The sequence below is a fragment of the Stenella coeruleoalba genome, assembly GCF_951394435.1.
Source record: "Stenella coeruleoalba genome assembly, chromosome: 2".
Lineage (NCBI taxonomy): Eukaryota > Metazoa > Chordata > Mammalia > Artiodactyla > Delphinidae > Stenella > Stenella coeruleoalba.
The window spans coordinates 140,266,407-140,292,403 of NC_137147.1; the positions used below are offsets into that span (position 1 = coordinate 140,266,407).

The 25,997-nt window shown below is 40.4% G+C and overlaps 1 protein-coding gene across 3 annotated transcripts in view; it reads left to right on the plus strand.

Annotated features, from left to right (window-relative positions):
- AAGAB (alpha and gamma adaptin binding protein) overlaps window positions 1-25,997 on the plus strand; it is a 91,923-nt gene that overhangs the window by 57,287 nt on the left and 8,639 nt on the right. For 2 of the 3 annotated variants that reach the window (XM_079910320.1, XM_079910318.1), the window contains exons 6-7: window positions 21,326-21,408; window positions 22,246-22,342. In XM_079910320.1, coding sequence (XP_079766446.1) covers window positions 21,326-21,408; window positions 22,246-22,342 — 180 coding nt within the window. The remainder of the gene's footprint in view (window positions 1-21,325; window positions 21,409-22,245; window positions 22,343-25,997) is intronic. The other variant, XM_079910319.1, reaches the window with a different exon arrangement.

Sequence of the window (25,997 nt, forward strand, 5' to 3'; positions counted from 1 at the left end):
GTTCATAAGGGACTGCAATGAATTCTCATGAATGACAGTTGTGTCTGATTCAAGTTAGGAAGGCACTTGGCCTAAACTTTTAAGACTTTTTTTTTGGAGAGCAATCATGTTTTACTTCCCAGTATTTTTCTATGTAATATTTTTTCTACCAAACCTTGTACCGGCTGTACAGATTACATGTTGTTGAATTTTATAGAATTTAATAAGTGGCATTGTTTTGTTTGCTATGCTAGTGTGTGTGAATTAGCCAGGAAAAGCATTTAAATAGAACATAGAATCTCCATGCATGCCTCAGGCATGACGTCTTCCTTTCACAGATGGGGAAAATGAGGCCTCAGGGAAGAGAGGTGACTTGCCCATATGCAAACAATGAGTCAGTAGCTAAGGTGAGACCAGAGGGCAGGTCTCCTGACCCAGGAGTGTTGTGTGTTTTTCCATTACAGTGTGTGGATTTACATTATTGGCTGGTTAGAGAAATGAACACAGAGTAGTTAAATAATTTACCCAGGCTGCGTGGGAAATTATTGGCAGAGCCAGATGAGTTCATTCCCTGTAGAACTCCCTCAGCCAAGGTGTTCTGCTGGCATGAGTAGGATTTTAAAGAGACAGGTAGGAAGTAATGATCATATCTGAGTTTTTGGACTTTTTTACTTATTGCATTGTAAATAAGTACTTTTAAAAAGGCTGTCTGAAACAGTGGTGATACTAACTTTATCCCATTGTTCTGCACTTAATCCAAAGTACAGACAAGGCTCCTGGATAGTTAATGTAATAACTATCCAGTTATACATAGTGAAAGATAGTTTATTTTAAATTATTTCACTTAGAGTCACAACAGATTATTCTCTTTAGTTTGAGTTAAGACTAATTTGTGCCTAGTATGTGCTCAGTTAATGTCTTTCTGTTACTTAATTTCACATTGTAAAAACAAACAAGTTAAATTATAGTACTACAGTTGTAGGCAAATTATTATTCTAGAAAGAGATTTATAAATCTTGATATAGAGATATAATTTCTGGGTTAACTTATAATAATAGCTTCATATTCTTGGCTCTACCAATGTCATGTTTCACAGGTGAAGCATTCATTCTTAACAGGGCATTATCTACCCCCAGAGGGGTGAAAATTGATTCTTGGGGGGGGGGGGCAAAAAATGTATTCTTTTTATGTATAAAGCACAGATATGCATATAATGTGTAAACATAGATATATCTGTGACATTAATATTTCAATGGGGAGGATGTATCATAATTAGGAAACAAATGTCTAGAGAGACCCTGAGGGGGCATGTCTTTGTCCCCAGTTCCTGGCACAGAGCTCCTAATGTAATACAATAAATTACTATTTGGTTTTTGTCCTGGCTCCTAAAACAACTGGAGAACAGTAAAGGTGAAAATAGCATGTTTTGTTAATTCAATAACAGGCCCCTTTAAACCACACTGGAGTTTATGTTAATGGAATGACTTTTGGAAAGACCCTGAGGATGGGAGGCTGGTTGCCAGGGGAACCAACCAGTGATTAGATGGCTGGAACTTTCAGCCACCCCGCCCCACCATTGACCTCTGAGGAGGGGAGTAGGGCTAGAGGTTGAGTTAATCACCAGTGGTCAATGATTTAATCAATCATTTACTTCCAATAAAAACTCTAAGCAGTGGGATTTGGAGTTTCCAGATTGGTGAACACATTGAGGTGCTGGGAGGGTGGCATGCCTGGATACCTTGCTCTATGCATCTCCCCCATCTGGCTGTTCCTGTTATATTCTTTTTTTTTTTTTTTTGCGGTACGCGGGCCTCTCACTGTTGTGGCCTCTCCCGTTGCGGAGCACAGGCTCCGGATGCGCAGACTCAGCGGCCATGGCTCACGGGCCCAGCCGCTCTGCGGCACGCGGGATCTTCCCGGACCGGGGCACGAACCAATGTTCCCTGCATCGGCAGGCAGACTCTCAACCACTGCGCCACCTGGGAAGCCCCCCTGTTATATTCTTTTATAATAAATTGGTAATCTAGTAGGTAAACTATTTTACTGAGTTCTGTGAGACATTCTAGCAAATTATCAAACCTGAAGAGGGGTTCATGAGGAGCCCCAGTTTATAGCCAGTTGGTCAGAAGTATAGGTGACAACCTGAGCCTTGCAGTTGGTGTCTGAAGTTGGGGGTGGGGTGGGGAGTGGGGGGACAGCCTTGTGGGACTGAGCCCTTGACCTGGGGCGAGGGTGGGGGTGGGTTCTGTGCTAACAACGGGTAGTTAGTGTCAGAATTGCATTAAATAGTAGGACACCTAGTTGATGTCCTCCAAGAGTTGGAGAATTGCTTGGTGTGGAAAAAAACCACACATCTGGTGTCAGAAGTGTTGGTTATGAGTAGAGAAGGAAACCAGTTTTTCTTTTAGGGGCTGTGATGAAAACAGTTGAGAAACACTGAGCGGAAGGATCTGGTTGTACATACTAAGCTCTAACTTAGAGGAAATCCCCAGATGTCATTGTATGCACTGTAAAGGTCAGACTTCTAAAGAGGTCAGCATTTCCACCATATGCATTAGAGACTTCAAATGGTCCAGGAAATGAAGTGGTTAGAAATGCCTTCACAGCTTGGCAGGGTTTTTTAGATGTCTCCATCCACATCAATTTGCTCAGTGTATAACCTTCCCTATACTGTCTTTCCTCACATTTCCTCTACCTCAAAATCTGGCTGTGACGCAAGAAGAGGGATGTTGGTAAAATCTCAGCTGCCTATTTGAGTTACCCTCAGCTCCTGTTGAAGCTGGGCTTATGACTGTGGAGACCTATCATTTGGGTCTTTTATAATTTGATAATGTCCTCTTACTATTGTGAAAGAGAAACTGAGGGGGCAGTGCTTTATGCCAAATGTGACAAATTTTAAAAGTTGATTCCCCCACTCCCACCTTCCTTTTTGGTCTCCAGTGTGGTTGTCTTCTCTTTCAGTTTGTCTGGTACATCAGAAAGCCTAGTTGCAAAGTACTTTGTTATCATTAGATGACAGAGGCATCATGCTCAGTACTGTGCCTTGAACTTGGGAGGCACTCAATAAATAAGATTTTTTTGTTTGTTTGTTTGTTTTGTTTTTAACATCTTTATTGGAGTATAATTGCTTTACAATGATGTGTTAGTTTCTGCTTTATAACAAAGTGAATCAGTTATACATATACATATGTTCTCATATCTCTTCCCTCTTGTGTCTCCCTCCCTCCCACCCTCCCTAACCCACCCCTCTAGGTGGTCACAAAGCACCGAGCTGATCTCCCTGTGCTATGCGGCTACTTCCCACTAGCTATCTACCTTACGTTTGGTAGTGTATATATGTCCATGCCTCTCTCTCACTTTGTCACAGCTTACCCTTCCCCCTCCCCATATCCTCAAGTCCATTCTATGTAGGTCTGTGTCTTTATTCCTGTTTTACCCCTAGGTTCTTCATGACTTTTTTTTTCTTAAATTCCATATATATGTGTTAGCATACAGTATTTGTCTTTCTCTTTCTGACTTACTTCACTCTGTATGACAGACTCTAGGTCCATCCACCTCACTACAAATAGCTCAGTTTCGTTTCTTTTTATGGCTAATATTCCATTGTTTATATGAGCCACATCTTCTTTATCCATTCATCTGTCGATGGACACTTAGGTTGTTTCCATCTCCTGGCTATTGTAAATAGAGCTGCAATGAACATTTTGGTACATGACTCTTTGAATTATGGTTTTCTCAGGGTATATGCCCAGTAGTGGGATTGCTGGGTCATATGGTAGGTCTATTTGGAGTTTTTTAAGGAACCTCCATACTCTCCATAGTGCCTGCACCAATTCACATTCCCACCAGCAGTGCAAGAGTGTTCCCTTTTCTCCACACCCTCTCCAGCATTTATTGTTTCTAGATTTTTTGATGATGGCCATTCTGACTGGTGTGAGATGATATCTTATTGTAGTTTCAATTTGCATTTCTCTAATGATTAGTGATGTTGAGCATTCTTTCATGTGTTTGTTGGCAGTCTGTATATCTTCTTTGGAGAAATGTCTATTTAGGTCTTCTGCCCATTTTTGGATTGGGTTGTTTGTTTTTTTGTTATTGAGCTGCATGAGCTGCTTATAAATTTTGGAGATTAATCCTTTGTCAGTTGCTTCATTTGCAAATATTTTCTCCCATTCTGAGGGTTGTCTTTTGGTCTTGTTTATGGTTTCCTTGCTGTGCAAAAGCTTTGAAGTTTCATTAGGTCCCATTTGTTTATTTTTGTTTTTATTTCCATTTCTCTTGGAGGTGGGTCAAGAAGGATCTTGCTGTGATTTATGTCATAGAGTGTTCTGCCTATGTTTTCCTCTAAGAGTTTGATAGTTTCTGGCCTTACATTTAGCTCTTTAATCCATTTTGAGCTTATTTTTGTGTATGGTGTTAGGGAGTGATCTAATCTTATACTTTTACATGTACATGTCCAGTTTTCCCAGCACCGCTTATTGAAGAGGCTGTCTTTTCTCCACTGTACATTCCTGCCTCCTTTATCAAAGATAAGGTGACCGTATGTGCGTGGGTTTATTTCTGGGCTTTCTATCCTGTTCCATTGATCTATCTTTCTGGTTTTGTGCCAGTACCATACTGTCTTGATTATGTAGCTTTGTAGTATAGTCTGAAGTCAGGGAGCCTGATTCCTCCAGCTCCGTTTTTCGTTCTCAAGATTGCTTTGGCTACTCGGGGTCTTTTGTGTTTCCATACAAGTTGTGAAATTTTTTTGTTCTACTTCTGTGAAAAATGCCAGTGGTAGTTTGATAGGGATTGCATTGAATCTGTAGATTGCTTTGGGTAGTAGAGTCATTATCACAATGTTGATTCTTCCAATCCAAGAACATGGTATATCTCTCCGTCTATTTGTATCATCTTTAATTTCTTTCAACAGTGTCTGATAATTTTCTGCATACAGGTCTTTTGTCTCCTTAGGTAGGTTTATTCCTAGATATTTTATTCTTTTTGTTGCAGTGGTAAATGGGAGTGTTTTCTTGATTTCACTTTCAGATTTTTCATCATTAGTGTATAGGAATGCCAGAGATTTCTGTGCATTAATTTTGTATCCTGCTACTTTACCAAATTCATTGATTAGCTCTAGTAGTTTTCTGGTAGCATCTTTAGGATTCTCTATGTATGGTATCATGTCATCTGCAAAGTGACAGCTTTACTTCTTCTTTTCCAATTTGGATTCCTTTTATTTCCTTTCTTGTCCGATTGCTGTGGCTAAAACTTCCAAAACTATGTTGAATAAGAGTGGTGAGAGTGGGCAACCTTGTCTTGTTCCTGATCTTAGTGGAAATGGATTCAGTTTTTCACCATTGAGGACGATGTTGGCTGTGGGTTTGTCATATATGGCCTTTATTATGTTGAGGAAAGTTCCCTCTATGCCTACTTTCTGCAGGGTTTTTATCATAAATGGGTGTTGAATTTTGTCAAAAGCTTTCTCTGCATCTATTGAGATGACCATATGGATTTTCTCCTTCAATTTGTTAATATGGTGTATCATGTTGATTGATTTGCGTATATTGAAGAATCCTTGCATTCCTGGAATAAACCCCATTGATCATGGTGTATGATCCTTTTAATGTGCTGTTGGATTCTGTTTGCTAGTATTTTGTTGAGGATTTTTGCATCTGTGTTCATCAGTGATATGGGCCTGTCGTTTTCTTTCTTTGTGACATCTTTGTCTGGTTTTGGTATCAGGGTGATGGTGTCCTCGTAGAATGAATTTGGGAGTGTTCCTCCTCTGCTATATTTTGGAAGAGTTTGAAAAGGATAGGTGTTAGCTCTTCTCTAAATGTTTGAAAGCATTCGTCTGTGAAGCCATCTGGTCCTGGGCTTTTGTTTGTTTGAAGATTTTTAATTACAGTTTCAATTTCAGTGCTTGTGATTGGTCTGTTTATATTTTCTATTTCCTCCTGGTTCAGTCTTGGCAGGTTGTGCATTTCTAAGAATTTGTCCATTTCTTCCAGGTTGTCCATTTTATTGGCATAGAGTTGCTTGTAGTAATCTCTCATGATCTTTTATATTTCTGCAGTGTCAGTTGTTACTTTTTCTTTTTCATTTCTAATTCTATTGATTTGAGTCTTCTCCCTTTTTTTTCTTGATGAGTCTGGCTAATGGTTTATCAATTTTGTTTGTCTTCTCAAAGAACCAGCTTTTAGTTTTATTGATCTTTGCTATTGTTTCCTTCATTTCTTTTTCATTTCTTTCTTTTTTTTTTAACATCTTTATTGGGGTATAATTGCTTTACAATGGTGTGTTAGTTTCTGCTTTATAACAAAGTGAATCAGTTATACATATACATACGTTCCCATATGTCTTCCCTCTTGCGTCTCCCTCCCTCCCACCCTCCCTATCCCACCCCTCCGGGCTGTCACAAAGCACCGAGCCAATATCCCTGTGCCATGAGGCTGCTTCCCACTAGCTATCTACCTTACTACGTTTGTTAGTGTGTATATGTCCATGACTCTCTCTCGCCCTGATTTGATCTTTATGATTTCTTTCCTTCTGCTAACTTTGGGGTTTTTTTGTTCTTCTTTCTCTAATTGCTTTAGGTGCAAGGTTAGGTTGTTTATTCGAGATGTTTCCTGTTTCTTAAGGTGGGCTTTTATTGCTATAAACTTCCCCCTTAGAACTGCTTTTGCGGCATCCTATAGGTTTTGGGTCGTCGTGTCTCCATTGTCATTTCTTTCTAGATTTTTTATGTGTCCTCTTTGGTTTCTTCAGTGATCACTTCGTTATTAAGTAGTGTATTGTTCAGCCTCCATGTGTTTGTATTTTTTACAGACCTTTTCCTGTAATTGATATCTAGTCTCATGGCATTGTGTTCGGAAAAGATACTTGATATGATTTCAATTTTCTTAAATTTACCAAGGCTAGATTTGTGACCCAAGATATGATCTATCCTGGAGAATGTTCCATGTGCACTTGAGAAAAATGTGTATTCTGTTGTTTTTGGATGGAGTGTCCTATAAATATCAATTAAGTCCATCTCGTTTAATGTATCATTTAAAGCTTGTGTTTCCTTATTTATTTTCATTTTGGATGATCTGTCCATGGGTGAAAGTGGGGTGTTTAAGTCCCCTACTATGAATGTGTTACTGTCGATTTCCCCTTTTATGGCTGTTAGTATTTGCCTTATGTATTGAGGTGCTGCTATGTTGGATGCATAAATATTTACAATTGTTATATCTTTTTGGATCAATCCCTTGATCATTATGTAGTGTCCTTCTTTGTCTCTTGTAATAGTCTTTATTTTAAAGTCTATTTTGTCTGATATGAGAATTGCTACTCCAGCTTTCTTTTGATTTCCATTTGCATGGAATATCTTTTTCCATCCCCTTACTTTTCAGTCTGTATGTGTCTCTAGGTCTGAAGTGGGTCTCTTGTAGACAGCAAATATATGGGTCTTGTTTTTGTATCCATTCGGCCAATCTCTGTCTTTTGGTGGGAGCATTTAATCCATTTTCATTTAAGGCAGTTATCAATATGTATGTTCCTATTCCCATTTTCTTAATTGTTTTGGGTTTGTTATTGTAGGTCTTTTCCTTCTCTGTGTTTCTTGCCTAGGGAAGATCCTTTAGCATTTGTTGTATAGCTGGTTTGGCGGTGCTGAACTCTCTCAGCTTTTCCTTGTCTGTAAAGGTTTTAATTTCTCCATCAAATCTGAATGAGATCCTTGCTGGGTAGAGTAATCTTGGTTGTAGATTTTTCTCCTTCATCACTTTAAATATGTCCTGCCAGTCCCTTCTAGCTTGCAGAGTTTCTGCTGAAAGATCAGCTGTTAACCTTATGGGGATTCCCTTGTGTGTTATTTGTTGTTTTTCCCTTGCTGCTTTTAATATGGTTTCTTTGTATTTAATTTTTGACAGTTTGATTAATATGTGTCTTGGCGTATTTCTCCTTGGATTTATCCTGTATGGGACTCTCTGTGCTTCCTGGACTTGATTAACTATTTCCTTTCCCACATTAGGGAAGTTTTCAACTATAATCTCTTCAAATATTTTCTCGTTCCCTTTCTTTTTCTCTTCTTCTTCTGGAACCCCTATGATTCGAATGTTGGTGTGTTTAATGTTGTCTCAGAGGTCTCTGAGACTGTCCTCAGTTCTTTTCATTCTTTTTTCTTTATTCTGCTCTGCAGTAGTTATTTCCAGTACTTTATCTTCCAGGTCACTTATCCATTCTTCTGCCTCAGTTATTCTGCTATTGACCCCTTCTAGAGTATTTTTAATTTCATTTATTGTGTTGTTCATCTTTGCTTGTTTCATCTTTAGTTCTTCTAGGTCCTTGTTAAATGTTTCTTGCATTTTGTCTATTCTATTTCCAAGATTTTGGATCATCTTTACTCTCATTATTCTGAATTCTTTTTCAGGTAGACTGCCTATTTCCTCTTCATTTGTTAGGTCTGGTGGGTTTTTACCTTGCTCCTTCATCTGCTGTGTGTTTTTCTGTCTTTTCGTTTTGCTTATCTTAATGTGTTTGGGGTCTCCTTTTTGCAGGCTGCAGGTTCGTAGTTCCCGTTGTTTTTGGTGTCTGTTGCCAGTGGCTAAAGTTGGTTCAGTGAGTTGTGTAGGCTTCCTGGTGGAGGGGACTAGTGCCTGTGTTTCGGTGGATGAGGCTGGATGTTGTCTTTCTGGTGGGAAGATCCACGTCTGGTGGTGTGTTTTGGGGTGTCTGTGAACTCATTATGATTTTAGGTAGCCTCTCTGCTAATGGGTGGGGTTTTGTTCCTGTCTTGCTAGTTGTTTGGCATAGGGTGTCCAGCACTGTAGCTTGCTGGTCATTGAGTGAATTTGGGTGTTGGTGTTGAGATGGAGATCTCTGGGAGATTTTCACCGTTTGTTATTACGTGGAGCTAGGAGGTCTCTTGTGGACCAGTGTCCTGAAGTTGGCTCTCCCACCTCAGAGGCACAGCACTGATTCCTGGCTGCAGCACCAAGAGCCTTTCATCCACATGGCTCATAATAAAAGGGTGAAAAAGTAGGAAGAAAGAAAGAAAGAAAGAGGATAAAGGAAAATAAAATAAAGTAAGGTAAAATAAAATAAAGTTATTAAAATAAAAAAATAATTATTAAGAAAAAAATTTTTTTAAAAGTAAGAAAAAAAAATACAGATGGATTGAACCCTAGGACAAATGGTGAAAGCAAAGCTATACAGACAAAATCTCCCACAGAAGCATACACATACACACTCACAAAAAGAGGAAAAGGGGAAAAAATCATAAATCTTGCTCTGAAAGTCCACCTCCTCAATTTGGGATGATTCGTTGTCTGTTCAGGTATTCCACAGATGCAGGGTACATCAAGTTGATTGTGGAGATTTAATCTACTGTTCCTAGACTGCTGGGAGAGATTTCCCTTTCTCTTCTTTGTTTGCACAGCTCCCGGGGTTCAGCTTTGGATTTGGCCTGGGCTCTGCGTGTAGGTCACCAGAGGCATCTGCTCAGACAGGACGGGGTTAAAGGAGCCGCTGATTCGGGGGCTCTGGCTCACTCAGGCCGGAGGGAGGGAGGGGTACAGAGTGCGGGGCAAGCCTGCGGCGGCAGAGGCTAGCTTGACATTGCACCAGCCTGAGGTGTACCGTGTGTTTTCCCGGGGAAGTTGTCCTTGGATCCCGGGACCCTGGCAGGGGCGAGCTGCACAGGCTCCCCGGAAGGGAGGTGTGGAGCGTGACCTGTACTCTCACACAGGCTTCTTGGTGGCAGCAGCAGCAGCCTTAGCGTCTCATGCCCGTCTTTGGGGTCCGCGCTGTTAGCCGCGGCTCATGCCCGACTCTGGAGCTCCTTTAAGCAGCGCTCTTAATCCCCTCTCCTTGTGCACCAGGAAACAAAGAGGGAAGAAAAAGTCTCTTGCGTCTTCGGCAGTTCCATACTTTTTCCCGGACTCCCTCCCGGCTAGCTGTGGTGCACTAACCCCTTCAGGCTGTGTTGAGGCCTCCAGTCCTGTCCCTGCGCTCCGACCGAAGCTGGAGCCTCAGCTCCCAGCCCCTCCTGCCCCGGTGGGTGAGCATACAAGCCTCTGGGGCTGGTGAGTGCTGATTGGCACCGATCCTCTGTGTGGAAATCTCTCCGCTTTGCCCTCTGCACCCCTGTTGCTGCACTCTCCTCCGCGGCTCCGAAGCTCCCCCCCTCCACCACCCACAGTCTCTGCCCGCGAAAGGGCTTCTAATGTGTGGAAACCTTTCCTCCTTCACGGCTCCCTCCCATTGGTGCAGGTCCTGTCCCTATTCTTTTGTCTCTGTTTATTCTTTTTTCTTTTGCCCTACCCAGGTACGTGGGGAGTTTCTTGCCTTTTGGGAGGTCTGAGGTCTTCTGCCAGCGTTCAGTAGGTGTTCTGTAGGAGTTGTTCCACGTGTAGATGTATTTCTGATGTATCTGTGGGGAGGAAGTTGATCTCCGCGTCTTACTCTTCTGCCATCTTCCCCACGGCCCGTGGTCCCGTTTCCTGTTTCTTAAGGTAGGATTGTATTGCTATAAACTTCCCTCTTAGAACTGCTTTTGCTGCATCCCATAGGTTTTGGGTCGTCGTGTCTCCATTGTCATTTGTTTCTAGGTATTTTTTGATATCCTCTTTGATTTCTTCAGTGATCACTTCGTTATTAAGTAGTGTATTGTTTAGCCTCCATGTGTTTGTATTTTTTACAAATCTTTTCCTGTAATTGATATCTAGTCTCATAGTGTTGTGTTCGGAAAAGATACTTGATATGATTTCAATTTTCTTAAATTTACCAAGGCTAGATTTGTGACCCAGGATATGATCTATCCTGGAGAATGTTCCATGAGCACTTGAGAAAAATGTTTATTCTGTTGTTTTTGGATGGAATGTCCTATAAATATCAACTAAGTCCATCATGTTTAATGTATCATTTAAAGCTTGTGTTTCCTTATTTATTTTCATTTTGGATGATCTGTCCATTGGTGAACGTGAGGTGTTAAAGTCCCCTACTATGAATGTGTTACCGTCGATTTCCCCTTTTATTGCTGTTAGTATTTGCCTTATGTATTGATGTGCTCCTCTGTTGGGTGCATAAATATTTACAATTGTTATATCTTCTTCTTGGATCGATCCCTTGATCATTATGTAGTGTCCTTCTTTGTCTCTTCTAATAGTCTTTATTTTAAAGTCTATTTTGTCTGATATGAGAATTGCTACTCCAGCTTTCTTCTGATTTCCATTTGCATGGAATATCTTTTTCCATCCCCTCATTTTCAGTCTGTATGTGTCCCTAGGTCTGAAGTGGGTCTCTTGTAGACAGCATATATACGGGTCTTGTTTTTGTATCCATTCAGCCAATCTGTGTCTTTAGGTGGGAGCATTTAATCCATTTACATTTAAGGTAATTATCGATATGTATGTTCCTATTCCCATTTTCTTAATTGTTTTGGGTTTGTTATTGTAGGTCTTTTCCTTCTCTTGTGTTTCTTGCCTAGAGAAGTTCCTTTAGCATTTGTTGTATAGCTGGATTGGTGGTGCTGAACTCTCTCAGCTTTTGCTTGTCTGTAAAGGTTTTAATTTCTCCATCAAATCTGAATGAGTTCCTTGCTGGGCAATCTTGGTTGTAGGTTTTTCTCCTTCATCACTTTAAATATGTCCTGCCACTCCCTTCTGGCTTGCAGAGTTTCTGCTGAAAGATCAGCTGTTAACCTTATGGGGATTCGCTTGTGTGTTATTTGTTGTTTTTCCCTTGCTGCTTTTAATATGCTTTCTTTGTATTTAATTTTTGACAGTTTGATTAATATGTGTCTTGGCGTGTTTCTCCTTGGATTTATCCTGTATGGGACTCTCTGTGCTCCCTGGACTTGATTAACTATTTCCTTTCCCACATTAGGGAAGTTTTCAACTATAATCTCTTCAAATATTTTCTCAGTCCCTTTCTTTTTCTCTTCTTCTTCTGGGACCCCTATGATTCGAATGTTGGTGTGTTTAATGTTGTCCCAGAGGTCTCTGAGACTGTCCTCAGTTCTTTTCATTCTTTTTTTTTTATTCTGCTCTGCAGTAGTTATTTCCACTGTCTTATCTTCCAGGTCACTTATCTGTTCTTTTGCCTCAGTTATTCTGCTATTGATCCTTTCTAGAGTATTTTTACTTACATTTATTGTGTTGTTCATCATTGCTTGTTCCCTCTTTAGTTCTTCTAGATCCTTGTTAAATGTTTCTTGCATTTTCTCTATTCTATTTCCAAGATTTTGGATCATCCTTACTATCATTATTCTGAATTCTTTTTCAGATAGACTGCCTATTTCCTCTTCATTTGTTAGGTCTGGTGGGTTTTTACCTTGCTCCTTCATCTGCTGTGTATTTTTCTGTCTTCTCATTTTGCTTATCTTACTGTGTTTGAGGTCTCCTTTTTGCAGGCTGCAGGTTCGTAGTTCCCGTTGTTTTTAGTGTCTGTCCCCAGTGGCTACGGTTGGTTCAGTGGGTTGTGTAGGTTTCCTGGTGGAGGGGACTAGTGCCTGTGTGTTTTTGGGTGTCTGTGGCCTTATTATGATTTTAGGCAGCCTCTCTGCTAATGGATGGGGTTGTGTTCCTGTCTTGCTAGTTGTTTGGCATAGGGCGTCCAGCACTGTAGCTTGCCGGTCGTTGAGTGAAGCTGGGTGTTGGTGTTGAGATGGAGATCTCTAGGAGATTTTCACCGTTTGATATTACGTGGAGCTAGGAGGTCTCTTGTGGGCCAGTGTCCTGAAGTTGGCTCTCCCACCTCAGAGGCACAGCCCTGACACCTGGCTGGAGCACCAAGAGCCTGTCCTCCACACGGCTCAGAATAAAAGGGAGAAAAAATAGGGAGGGAGGGAGGGAATAAGATAAAATAAAATAAAGGTATTAAAATAAAAAATAATTATTAAGAAACAAATTTTTTAAAGTAAAAACAAAAACAAAAAACAGACGGACAGAACCCTAGGACAAATGGTGAAAGCAAAGCTATACAGACAAAATCTCACACAGAAGCACATACATACTCACAAAAAGAGGAAAAAATAATCTGTCTTGCTTCCAAAGTCCACCTCCTCAATTTGGGATGATCCGTTGTCTATTCGTGTATTCCACAGATGCAGGGTACCAAGTTGATTGTGGAGCTTTAACCCGCTGCTTCTGAGGCTACTGGGAGAAATTTCCCTTTGTCTTCTTTGTTCGCACAGCTCCTGGGGTTCAGCTTTGGGTTGGCCCCGCCTCTGCGTGTAGGTCGCCTGAGGGCATCTGTTCTTCACTCATACAGGACGGGGTTAAAGGAGCCCCTGATTTGGGGGCTCTGGCTCACTCAGGCAGGGGGAGGAAGGGGTACGGAGTGCGAGGCGAGCCTGCGGCGGCAGAGGCCGGCATGACGTTGCGCCAGCCAGAGGCACACCGTGTGTTCTTCCCGGGAAGTTGTCCCTGGATCACGGGACCCTGGCAGTGGCGGGCTGCACAGGCTCCCGGGAGGGGAGGTGTGGATAGTGACCTGTGCTTGCACACAGGCTTCTTGGTGGCTGCAGCAGCAACCTTAGCGTCCCATGCCCGTCTCTGGGGTCCCCGCTGATAGCCGCGACTCGAGCCCATCTCTGTTATCTCCTTTAAGCAGCGCTCTTAATCCCCTCTCCTCGAGCACCTCGAGGAAACAAAGAGGCAAGAAAAAGTCTCTTGTCTCTTCGGCAGCTCTAGACTTTTCCCGGACCCCCTCCTGGCTAGCCGTGGTGCACTAACCCCTTCAGGCTGTGTTCACGCCTCCAGCCCCAGTCCTCTCCCTGGGATCTAAGCTCGGAAGCCGGAGCCTCAGCTCCCAGACCCCGCCCGCTCTGGCGGGTGAGCAGACAATCCTCTCAGGCTGGTGAGTGCTGGTCGGTACCGATCCTCTGTGCGGGAATCTCTCTGCTTTGCACTCCACACCCCTGCTGCTGCGCTCTCCTCCGTGGCTCTCAGATTTGGTTTTAAGATCAAGGAAAAGAAGTTGATTAGTAGAAGTCTGATGACATGTTTTGTTTTGTTTGAGATGAAGTTGTCACTCATTGTTTCACATAGGAAGGTAGCATTATGCACAGTGTCCTTGTTTCCTTGTTTAGAGTGTCAGTTTAACATTACCCCCAAGCTGCCACCCCCTACCCCAGGCTTTGTCACCTGAGCACTGGTGAGTACCACGGGGGGTTAGTTGGCTCTTGGGTGTTCAGTGGGTTTTTGTTTGGTTGGTTTTGGTTTTATTTTTTACAAATACCACCTCTGAGAGAAGGGCCAGGAAGGGAAATTCTGTGGTCTTTTAGTGTTTCTAATCAGTGAAGGAGTGATTAGACTAATCAAATATTGCAGGGTTGTGACATTGATCCCCAAGTGGTAAGCAGTAATTGTGGAGATTGGATTTCAAAAGCTCTGACAATTTACTTTCAGTTTATCTATTATAATATTTAATATCCAGTGATGCAGGTGGGTAAGGATTAAGTAGAATTAATAGTAGAAACAATTCTTTCTTATGGTAGTTTTCTATGCCTTCCCATTATAAATGAAAAGAATTGATCATCTGTTAATGTATGTTCCTCAGTATGTACTTGGTAACAAAGAACCATGGCAGAAATCCCAGATTTCATTTTAGGGAATCCTTTGCAACTGATGTACAGAGCATTGTCAAGAATTGAGTACCAAAACACAAGGTCTATCTGGCTACCTGATACCTGGGCTACTCGCCTGAGAACGTAGATGGCTACTACCTTTAATATAATTTTATTTTAAGAGAGAGTAAAGAAACAAAAGTGATGGTTAAATAAAAACTTGAATTTAATGTCACAGAAAATAAAACAACATCAAATTAGTGAACGGAAGAATGATTAATGAAGAAGGTTCTAGTGGGGTCTGTCTCTGCCTGGGTGATTTTTTTTTTTTAATAAATTTATTTATTGGCTGCATTGGGTCTTCGTTGCTGCGCGCAGGCTTTCTCTAGTTGTGGCAAACGGGCTACTCTTCATTGAGGTATGCGGGCTTCTCATTACCGTGGCTTCTGTTGTCACGGAGCACAGGTCTCTAGGTGCGTGGGCTTCAGTAGATGCAGCATGCGTGCTCTAGTTGTGGTGCACGGGCTTAGTTGCTCCGCGACATGTGGGATCTTCCTGGACCAGGGCTCGAACCCATGTCCCGTGCATTGGCAGGCGGATTCTTAACCACTGTGCCACCAAGGAAGTCCCCTGCCTGGGTGATTTTGGGAAAATGGCATCATGTCTCTGGACTCCAGTTGCCTAACCTCTAGGATAGAGTAGAATTATATCAACATTACATTCTACAGAACTGAGTTCCTTGAGACAGAGTGAGTTGTTCCCATTTTTTTATCCCAGCACCTAATATTGTGGAACTGAAAAAATGATTTGAATAATCTCTGTCAGTTGTCTTACTGTGAATGTTGTGGTCAAAAATAAAATAAGTAAGATACATATTCATTTTTAGGTAGAGTGCATAATTTGGAGGAGTGTGTGTTGTAAGAGCAGAAAGGGAAGGAGGAATTGTGAAAAATTAGAGAAGATGGAAGGCAATAAATGTATGGGTAAAACAATGAGACTTTGTTTTTTAAAAAATCACCCGCAAAATTGTCCATAGGCAAACAAATGGTGGGGAGCACTTCAAATTAGTCACCACGAAGGCACTGCAGGCCTCCCTCTGTGGCCACCTTGCAAAACATTTTAGGTAGTCATTCTTTGGAATTATTTTTAGAGCTGGTTATGAACCACATAAGAAAAGTCATCTTTTTCTTCATGGTAAAGTTTTGTTTCGTTCACTCTCATTATTCCCCACACTTGGTTCTGAATGGTTTTTGACTTGATTGTAAACATTCCTTTGAGGATTTTCAAGAGGGTGCTTCAGGCTCTGGAGATAGGACTTACAGTGGAACCATTATTGGAATTAATGTAAAGCTTTCCTTTACAACTTTGGTAAAAAACAGTACTCATTCTGATGTTTAATTCAGTTTGTTAAGAATTTGTGTGTATGCATGCACAGAAAAAAAGAAGGACATTTACCAAAGTATTAATTGACATCTTTGGTGATTTCGTTTTCTTCTTTATACTTTTCTCTATTTTCCAAATTTTATACAATGAACCTATCATTTACAATCAGGAAAAAGGGCAAAAAAACATAGTCTGGTTACTTTCTGGTCACCAGAAAGTTCCTTATATGTTCAAGTATTGGCAGAGACAGTTCTTGACTTGTGAGCACGTGTCCCAGGTGTCAGAGGGAGAGCAGAGGTTCACTTTTCTGAATCCAAAGCTAATGATGGAGCCAGATTTAGTGCTTAATCCTATTTTCCTAAAGAAGCACTGTTTTTAATAATATGCTTTAAAGTTTTACCTTTTTCAAGCAGTAGTTTAGTAAAAGAGAATAGATTGGTTCTAATTCTTTTGTGATTTTAAAAACATTTCATTTCCATTTGTCAAACAGAAGTGGAATGTGAGATAAAATATATGCTTATTTTCCAACCTTCTCTAATGCTTGCAGTCTCTGTCTGACAGTCATGTCAGGCTGTCAGCAGATATCTCAGCATCCCCCCTGTACACTTAGCACTGTGCTGGGAGCTGAGGAAGGTGGAAGAACCCTTAGCTCCTGTCTCTGTCTGCAAGGAGTTTATAATATAGTTTAGGATGGCAGATAGACTCAAGGTAAGTATTTATACTAGCACAGTAAGGACAACAAGGCAAATGGCACTGAGGGAGCTGAAATCATCTAGAGAAGTTTCCCAGCGTAAGAGGAGGATATTTGTAATGCTGACAGGAGGTAAAGGTAGAATCTTAAATGCTTTTATTATTTTTCCATTGAAAAATCCTTCCAAGAAATGACTTACAACCTGAGCGTTATAGCCCCAAATTTCCTGTCCTAATTAGATCTATATCAGTGGTTCTCAATTGGAGGCAGTTTTGCCCCCCTCTCCCCGGCGGACATTGGCAGTGCTATAGGCATTTGGTAGTATAGGTGGGGATGTACAGGACGCCCCCTTGCCCCTCGTCCCCATACACACTCAAATGTCTGTAGTGCTGAATTTGAGAAACCCTTGTCTACATACACTTGAGGGACAGTGAAGGGACACTGGGGCCTAACCACCTGTCTGCCACTAGTTTTATGTGACCAGTGCCTCCAGGAGTTATGGGGGCTGGGCTGGGATAAATTAATGAGAGGCATTGAAGTGGCATATGATTAATTATTCAGTCCTCAGCTGTTCATCTTAGTTCAGTTGAAATCAGTCTAAACCAGGGAAGTAATGAAGGATTACTGACAAAAGAGAACTATATGAATAAAAAGATATCTTTTTGCACTTAATCCAAGTTTGTGTTGTCATATTCAGTATTTGTATATCAAGCATTGAATGTCTCTTTGCTCTTTATATGATACCTGTGAGCTTAATGGAAATTAATTAGAATCAGAGAGTTCTGGATTTCACGTTCAGGTTCTAGCTATGTGACTTTGAACAAGTTACCTAATCTCTTCGAGTTATACTTTACTCTGTAAAAAATATAATAAATCCTCTGTAGCAGAAGATAAATAAGTGTGCCTTTAGATTTGTAAAGAGATAACCAAATGTTTCATATATTTCAAGTTTTCTTGAAACTTCCTATTGAAAAATAAAATAAAAGCTCCTCCACAAGGCTTGAGAATTTCCCATTGCTAACCTTTATTCTAGAGGCTATGGTTTTGTTTCTGACACTTCCTGGAAGAATTTTATGCAAATGACCGGTACTGAATTAGTGTTTTTAGGACCAGAGTTTAGTATACTTACTATTCCTTCTAGAATAGCTTATTTTACATCACTTAACAACTTCTCCTTTCTGTGGCTCTGAAGTTCCAGAAGAATCAGCTGAGTAGGTAGATTAATTTATTCCTTCCTAGTGTAGTATTTTGAGGTATCAATAAAACCAGAGATGCTAAAGTCAATTTCAACAACTATCTGCTAAAAGAATAAATCCTTCTTAATGGGGATGACATTTCCATGCCCTGAATCCTGGGGAGAAAAATCTGGCAAACAAGAAAAGATTCAGTTAATTCTTTTCTATGAGAACAATAGTGTTACAGTGGGTGCACATGGGCAGAATTTTGCTAAACATTGAACTAGGGAGAATGGAGAGTTTCTTTAAAACCGTAGGTGTATAAAACATCCAGGTTTTTCTTAGCAACATTAATGTGCGAGCAATCTGCTTTGGATAAACAAAAATGAATTGCTTTTCTAATTGTGAAAATTTATGTGTCTCTAACTTCCCTAAAGTGTAAGCAGTGGTCAAAAAGAGTTATGTACCACAGTGTTCATTGCAGCTCTATTTACAATAGCCAGGACATGGAAGCGACCTAAGTGTCCATCGACAGATGAATGGATAAAGAAGATGTGGCACATATATACAATGGAATATTATTATTCAGCGATAAAAAGAAACGAAACTGAGTTATTTGTAGTGAGGTGAATGGACGTAGAGTCTGTCATACAGAGTGAAGTAAGTTAGAAAGAGAAAAATAAATACCGTATGCTAACACATTTATAAGGAATCTAAAAAAAAAAAGTTATGAAGAACCTAGGGGCAAGATAGGAATAAAGATGCAGACGTAGAGAATGGACTTGAGGACATGGGGAGGGGGAAGGGTAAGCTGGGACGAAGTGAGAGAGTGGCATGGACATATATACACTACCAAATGTAAAATGGATAGCTAGTGGGAAGCAGCCGCATAGCACAGGGAGATCAGCTCGGTGCTTTGTGACCACCTAGAGGGGTGGGGTTGGGAGGGAGACGCAAGAGGGAGGAGATACGGGGATATATGTATATGTATAACTGATTCACTTTGTTATAAAGCAGAAACTAACACACCATTGTAAAGCAACTATACTCCAATAAAGATATTAAAAAAAATATATATATATATATATATAAGCAGTGGAACAGAGGAAAAAATATATATATAAGCAGTGGAACAGAGTGAACTCACATTAGTTGACTACATTCTCCATTGTTTATAAGAAAATACTGAGCAAAAGTTCTTCCAGCTTTCATTAGCCTGAAACCTGATTATAAACTCATAGTCATCTGTGGACCTTAAAAGGATTCTGGAATTTAAGGTTCTTTTTTTTCTATTAAATAATTTAAAATACCTAATTCAGAGCTAACTATCAAGCTAAAGAATGCCATTTTACTTTATAAAATCACAAATATCTAAAGCAGAAAGGACCTTAACAACCATGTCTAGCAACCCTCTTCTTTTTACAGATCAGAGGATTGAGGCACAGAAAGATTGATTGACTTGTCCAAGGTCATAAAGGTGGGCAGAGCCAGGAGTGGAATCCAGGTTTTCTGACCACTAGCCCAGTCTTCTTCCCACTATTTAGACTTTTCCATAATTTTATTCATTATTAGAATTGGGACATTCAGTTTTTTTTTTATTGTGGTAAAATACACATAGCATTTAATCATTAAACGTTTAAAAATCTCTTTAAATAGGCAAACACATGAATATGGAGCAAACACATGATTATGGAACAAAAATCAAAAGGTACACAAAGGTTTATGGTATACGGTTACTAGTTCAGCTCCCTCTCACTCCTGTCCATCCCAGATCCCCTTCTTGGAGGCAGCCACTGTAAATAATGAGGCATTTTAAATAGACCATTTTGGTCTAATAACGTGTCTAAACTGACATTGCATTGTATTATTCTTCAGGGATTGCAGTTTGGCCTGCCAAGTTTAGGTAATGCCCAACAAAGGAAAAACAGAAGCCGTGGAATTGGAATATGGAGAGAGATTTGTGAACTGATTTGAAAATTACCCACAGTCCAAGTTATTTCCAGTAATAGAAGTGAGGGCTCTCTTGCATCAGTACTCTCTTACTCAAATAATGCCTTTTGTACAAAGAGCCTAAAGTATTTTATAAGAGCTCTCATGTATCCTCATGACATGTGAAATCCCTGAGTATTGTGTAACTGCGTACAACTGCTTTAGAGTCTATAGCACATTGGCCACAAGAGAGAATTATGTTGATGTTTGAATAAACACCCCCAGGCTCTGTGAAACCATCAGTGTGGGACATCACATGGATCTGCTTCTCTCAGCTTCTGAGCCTCCATGGCCTACCTGATAGAACAGCCCCTGCTTCTTGGATGGGGTGCATCCAGGCATTGGGGCTGGAGAGTTCCTCACAGACTGGACAGGTTGGCTGAAGAAGTGAGAGGGGGCTCCAGGAGTACATGTGCACCTTTGGTTGTGGAGCAGGAAAAGCAGCAGGGCAGCAGCAGGTTCTTGGTACCGCCCAGCGCCTTTGTAGCCTTAGAGCACAGGTGCTGACTCTGGTAGATAGCCACGTGCAGTAAGTAGGCGACTGCCCACCTGGTGAGAGGTCAGCCTGGGAAAAGCTGCAGGCCCAGACCCCACATGCCACGGTCGGACTTCCTCCCAGTTTAAAAGGCAGATCTCCCCAAGTGAAAGGGAAGAAGAGGTTGTCTTCTGCAATTGGTTATCTTTCTGTGATACTTTGTGTGACTATCTGACAACAGGTTTCACCTGGCAAGGGAGAGGACCTAGGAGGTCTGTAGGTTGTTTTGAAGACAGATGAGAATGGGTCCAGGGAAGCTATAGGGAGAGGAAAGGCAAGGTGGGAAGAAGTTGTCTTCCTGAGAGAGCAGTTCTTTGACTTCTGTACCACTAGACTCTTGAATTGTGGGTTTCACATTCTACTCTCAGGCAGTGTTTTTTTGTTGTTGTTTGGTTTTTGTTTTTTTTCCAATTTTCCTGATCCTAAGGACTCTCCTGGAGTACTTGCTAAAAGTTCAGATTCCTTGGCCTCTGTTCCATAGATGCCGCCTCAGTGTGAAGTTGGGTCCTTGAATACTGGGTAATTTTAATAAGCGTCCAGGTGATTCTGGGGAACGCTGTCAGATCAGGACTGGGTTCTGATATTTTGCTCTAGATTTGTCCTCCATTATAAACATAAATATCGGAAGTATTGGGAACCTTAACTGCATAAACAGAGCTTTATTTCAAGAAAGCGTGAATGTTCATTTCACCTGATAATAATGCCTTGGTATTGATCCTTTTTAATGTTTTTTAATTGTTTAAAACACTGAAGTATTAGTTCATAGTAACTATTAAAACATCAGTTCTGTTCATCTTTGCAAACAGAACTACTGAATGGCCTTTTGTTTGTTGTAATGGCCCTGCCATATATTTGACCTGGTCTAATACTATGTGATTTAAAGTTATCTGGAATTTAGAGTTCTGTAATTGATAGCAACTGTTTTTTATAGTTAGAACTTTTATAATGAGGAGATAGCTATTATTTCATCATCACAGTCATTTTAACAGTTTTAAATGTAAATTAAAAATTTCAGCGATTGTATTTTTTCTTTTCAGATAGGAACCAAGGCTTTAACCTTCTCAGCTCATTGGCTGGAGCAAACCATAGCACTGGATCAGCAGAGACCTGCCACTCAGAGGTAGAGATTTTTCCTGGATGTTTTCTCTTCTTTGGCTTTAATTTCTACTCGTCATTATGAATCTTTACACCATTCATCATTTTCTCCTTTCCATTTAAGAAGTGGCAGAGAATATTATCAATAGATAAAAGGAGAACCTAAAGCAGCCCTCTTTATGCCTGCTAGCTGTTAAGAGCAGGCTAGTTCAGCATTAAAGCAGTAAGCCCTTTCAAGATGTTTGCAATTTGGGCTGTTCCATGTGTTTTTGCTAGAGTGCTTTTAAAAATGTGCTAGGATTTCCTTAAGGCATAAAGTTGCCCCAAAATCTTTAAATATAACATAAAATTAGTGGTTCTTTTTAAGTACTTCCTGTGTCCTGTACAATCTGAGGCAAGGTCCTTGCCCTTAATGAGCTTAAATAGGCTGATTTCAACCCTCTGTCCTCAAGGACTTTGGTCCAGGTCTGCCTGGGTTGGCAGGTTGGAACCACGAACACATTACGTAGTGCCACATTGTCTTTCTGGGACCTTCCTCCTCAGTCTGAGCTGTTTGTGATAGGATCTTATACATTTTCAGATTTTGAATAAAACATGATCTTTAAGCAAACAGTATGTTTTAATAGTCAATAGCAAAATCATAATACTTTTTAATTTTTCCTTGAGGAGAAACACTGCTGAATTAGTGAATGTTTACCCTTTTGTTTAATGTGACCTTGATCCTTCTTCCATCTCTCTTTGTGTCTTGCTCCTATTACTGCTTCTCCAAAGCTAACCAGTGGGTGGAAGTGCGAGCCTTTTTGGATTTAGTTCGGAAGCAACCTCCTGTTAAATTGTTGCTTGTGTGTATTTTCCTCACCAGCAGCCCCAGTTGCCAGCAGCAGAGAGGACTGAACCCCTCTTGGATCATCGAGGTGGTGCCTCTAATACAACAGACACTCAGGTCGATAGCATCGCGGGTAAGCACCTCTCTGGCTGCTAAGTGACAGCTCTGTGGAACTTGCAGTAGCCCATGTATTGGGGTGTAAATCATCCAAGGGGAAATTGACTTTAAATGAGGACGAGGGAAGGAAGTTGATAGTACACCCCAAATGAATGTTAGCCTTGTGGACGGCTGTCAGAAAAAGGAGGGAGAGTAAATACATTACAAATTGTGGGCACCATTGTCCTGCTGATTCTGTCAGCAGGATCGTGATAACGATCATCTTAGCTAGAACAGACAGAACCAGGTGGTGAAACAGCTTTATATCTCCATATTACACAGTTTTTTCATAGTATTTCACAGTCGTCAGAATTGATGGTAACAAGAATAATACAGCTTTATAAGCCCTCCCGTATCTTTTTAAAATTCTTTTATGTCCACATTCTCATTTGGTAATGAAGTTTGGCAGAGAAGTTATTTTACAGAGATGAAGATGAGGCCCAGAGCAGTTTAATAACTTGTCCAAGGGCACCTAACAAGAAGGTCCTAGAGCTGAAACTGGAATCCAGTTTGCTGCCCAAAAGCCAGAAAGCCAAGGAGCTTAGTTAACAATAACTATAAACGTTCTTTTGTCAGGGAGCTACTGAAGTCACTACTTCTTTTTATGCCACAGAGGGCCCATGTGCAGTAATAAGTTTTAAAAACTTTTTTTTTTCTGTTTGTAAGATAATCCATGTAGAAAACTTAAATGATTGGTTATAGAAACATATTAAGAAGGAAAAATTGGTATATAATTTCACTCTAGTTTATTCAACCTCATCCTCTCAGTTGAACCCTTCATATTAGCTTCTAAACCTGCTAAAATCTCTGCCATGAAAACAAACCATTGACCACACTGAAGGATGTGGGGAAAATAACTAACTTAAAGAATTTGGGAAAATGGTATTCTGACTGGATACCATGAGGCCAAAACCAAAAAGAAATGAACAGAAATCCTGCACTCTATTTAATAAATTTGATTCTTACAGGGGTATGGGTTCGAAATTCTGAATATTTATATGTAATATATTTTATATATATTACAGTTGAAAGAATAAGAAAATATAGCATAGATAATGAGAGCTAGGTTTCTCACTGTCAGAGAAAGAAGTTACAAATAAGGAAAGGGGAAGGCTTGGATGAACCCTTTGGTACTGAACTAGAATTGAAGGTATCAGTATGAACTCTTGGGTTTTAAAATATAGTTAGAGCAGTAGAGAAATAAATATAGATATGTGTATGCATGTGTAAATACATATATATATTTCCTAGCTCTGTCCACTGGGAGGACCTAGAAGCAACAACAATACCAGTGGACATATTTAGTACTTAGATCTTGGTTTCTAAATACTATTCTCCAAGAAAAGGTACCAGGGCTACTTGGAGAAGTGGTTGATTCAGGGCTGGGGCAGGAAAAATGCAGGATGAACGTGGAGCATCATGGTGCCAGAAAGTAAGGAAGTGCTCAAGAAAAGAATGGGGGCATGTTGAAAGGGCAGAGGAACCAACCTGCAAGAGCTTCCAATGGCTAAAGCTGGAACAATTTGACCAGCAAAGTAAATTAACATAGTATTGGGCTGTAACCCATAGAATAAAATACGTATCCATGAATCCATACTAATTTAAATAAATAATTGAATAAATGCATAACTGGAAAAGAAAAGGCTGCTCCTCCTTACAGAAGAATTCCAATTAATACATGTAGACATTATGAAGGAAATAGAAAATTACCCTTAGCCACACACCACAGTAATACTTGTCACAGGCAAGATCCACTGATGAATGGTGAAATTAGTAGATGAAAGTTTAAGAAGAAACACGACATTTCCATAGTCAAAAGGTATCTTTCCCAAGTCATTTATTACAAAGGGGAAAATAGTAACTTTATACTGGAAAAACCTGGCAGATACCACTTTAAGTGATGAAGGTTACATCACCAGTAACAGGACATATTGACATCATCTCCCTCCAATATGATGCACTGAAAGGGCACTCACTTCTGTGGTGTTCCTGCCAAAGGTCCATAACCTCAATCTAATAATAAGAAAACATCAGACAAACCCAAATTGAGGGATATTATACAAACTAACTGGCCAGTACTCTTCAGAAGTGTCAAAATCATGAAAGACAAGGCAGGACTTAGGAACTGTCACAAATTGGAGAAGACTAAGGAGATTTGACCACTAAATTCTGTGTAGAATCCTGAATTGGATCCTGGAACAGAAAAAAGGATATTAGTGGAAAAACTGATGAAGGTTGAATGAAGTCTGTAGTTTAGTCAGTAGCATTGTTCTATTATTAACTTTGTGATGTTTATAATTGTACCATGTTTATATAAGATGTTAACACTGAGGGAGGGTGGGGGAAGGGCATATCGGAAGGCTCTGTACTATTTTTGCAACTTTTTTGTAAGACTACAATTATTTCAAAATTCTTTAAAAAGACAAAACCAAACAAACAAAAGTAAAACACTTCCTCAACCCCACATCTCTCTCCTCTCTTTACTTATTTCCATTCCTCAGTTCACTCCCATCTAGCTCTTGCTCCCATTTTCCATGAAAACAGCTCACCAACGACTTCCATGCCACTCAATCGAATAGATGTCCTCCAGTCCTCATCTTGACCTCTTGGCGGCATTCAGTATTATGAATCAGCCCCTTTCTGAAACATAATCTTCTCTTGACTCACCCAACACATCTCCTGATGTTCTTCCTACCTCTCTGATGATTCCTTCTCTTGCTTTGGAAGATTACACTCCTTTACCCAGCCTTTAAATATCGCCATTCCTCAATGTTCCATCTAAACTCCTCTTCCAAACCTGTATTTAAGCATGAAGTGATTCTGTCCACATCCACAGTTCAGGTATCATGTATACAGATTAATCACAAATTTTTTTATCTCTAGCCCTATATACCAACTGCCACCATGGCATGCCCATTGAACTAAAGCAAATTTATTAACCAAATGCATCTTTAACATCAAATTATCTGTATGACATTGTAGTCGATGTAAAGAATTATGTTATCATCCTTGTCTTCAAGGAGCTTATAGTCTAAAAATGCAGAGACAGGCCTTGTAATGTAATGTAATGGGTAAAGTCATGGGCTTGGAATCCTGGACAACTGGGTTCAAATCATGGCTCTACCACTAGTAGTGAGATGACCTTGAGTAAGTTATTTAGCATCCGTGGGCCTTAGTTTCCCCTTCTATAAAATAGGGGTGACAAATCTTTCCTCACATCGCTGTTGCAAAAATGAAATGGAATCATATAAGTTAACGCACTCAGTGGTGGGGACAAAGCAAACTCTCTCTCTTACTGTAGTATTTGTTATAGTAACAGTAGACAGATGCTAGCATACAGAGTAGTGTATGCCAGTGCCAAGACAGCTCTATAAACACTAAGTGTGGGACAAATCCTAAGGAAGGAGACCTGTGAGCTGGGACGGTCAGGGAAGACATCCTAGAGGTGACTGGCCTGGAATGGAGGCTGAGTGAAAATTCTGATTAAAAACTAAGTTTGATAAAGAAGCCACATGCCGAGGTAGAAATAGTAAAGGATTTGTGGTAAGAAAAAGGAATTTAAATTGGCTCTACCTCTGAATGGCTGTAATTTTAGATGAGTTCATTTTTAAACTCAGCTTGCTTCATGTGTA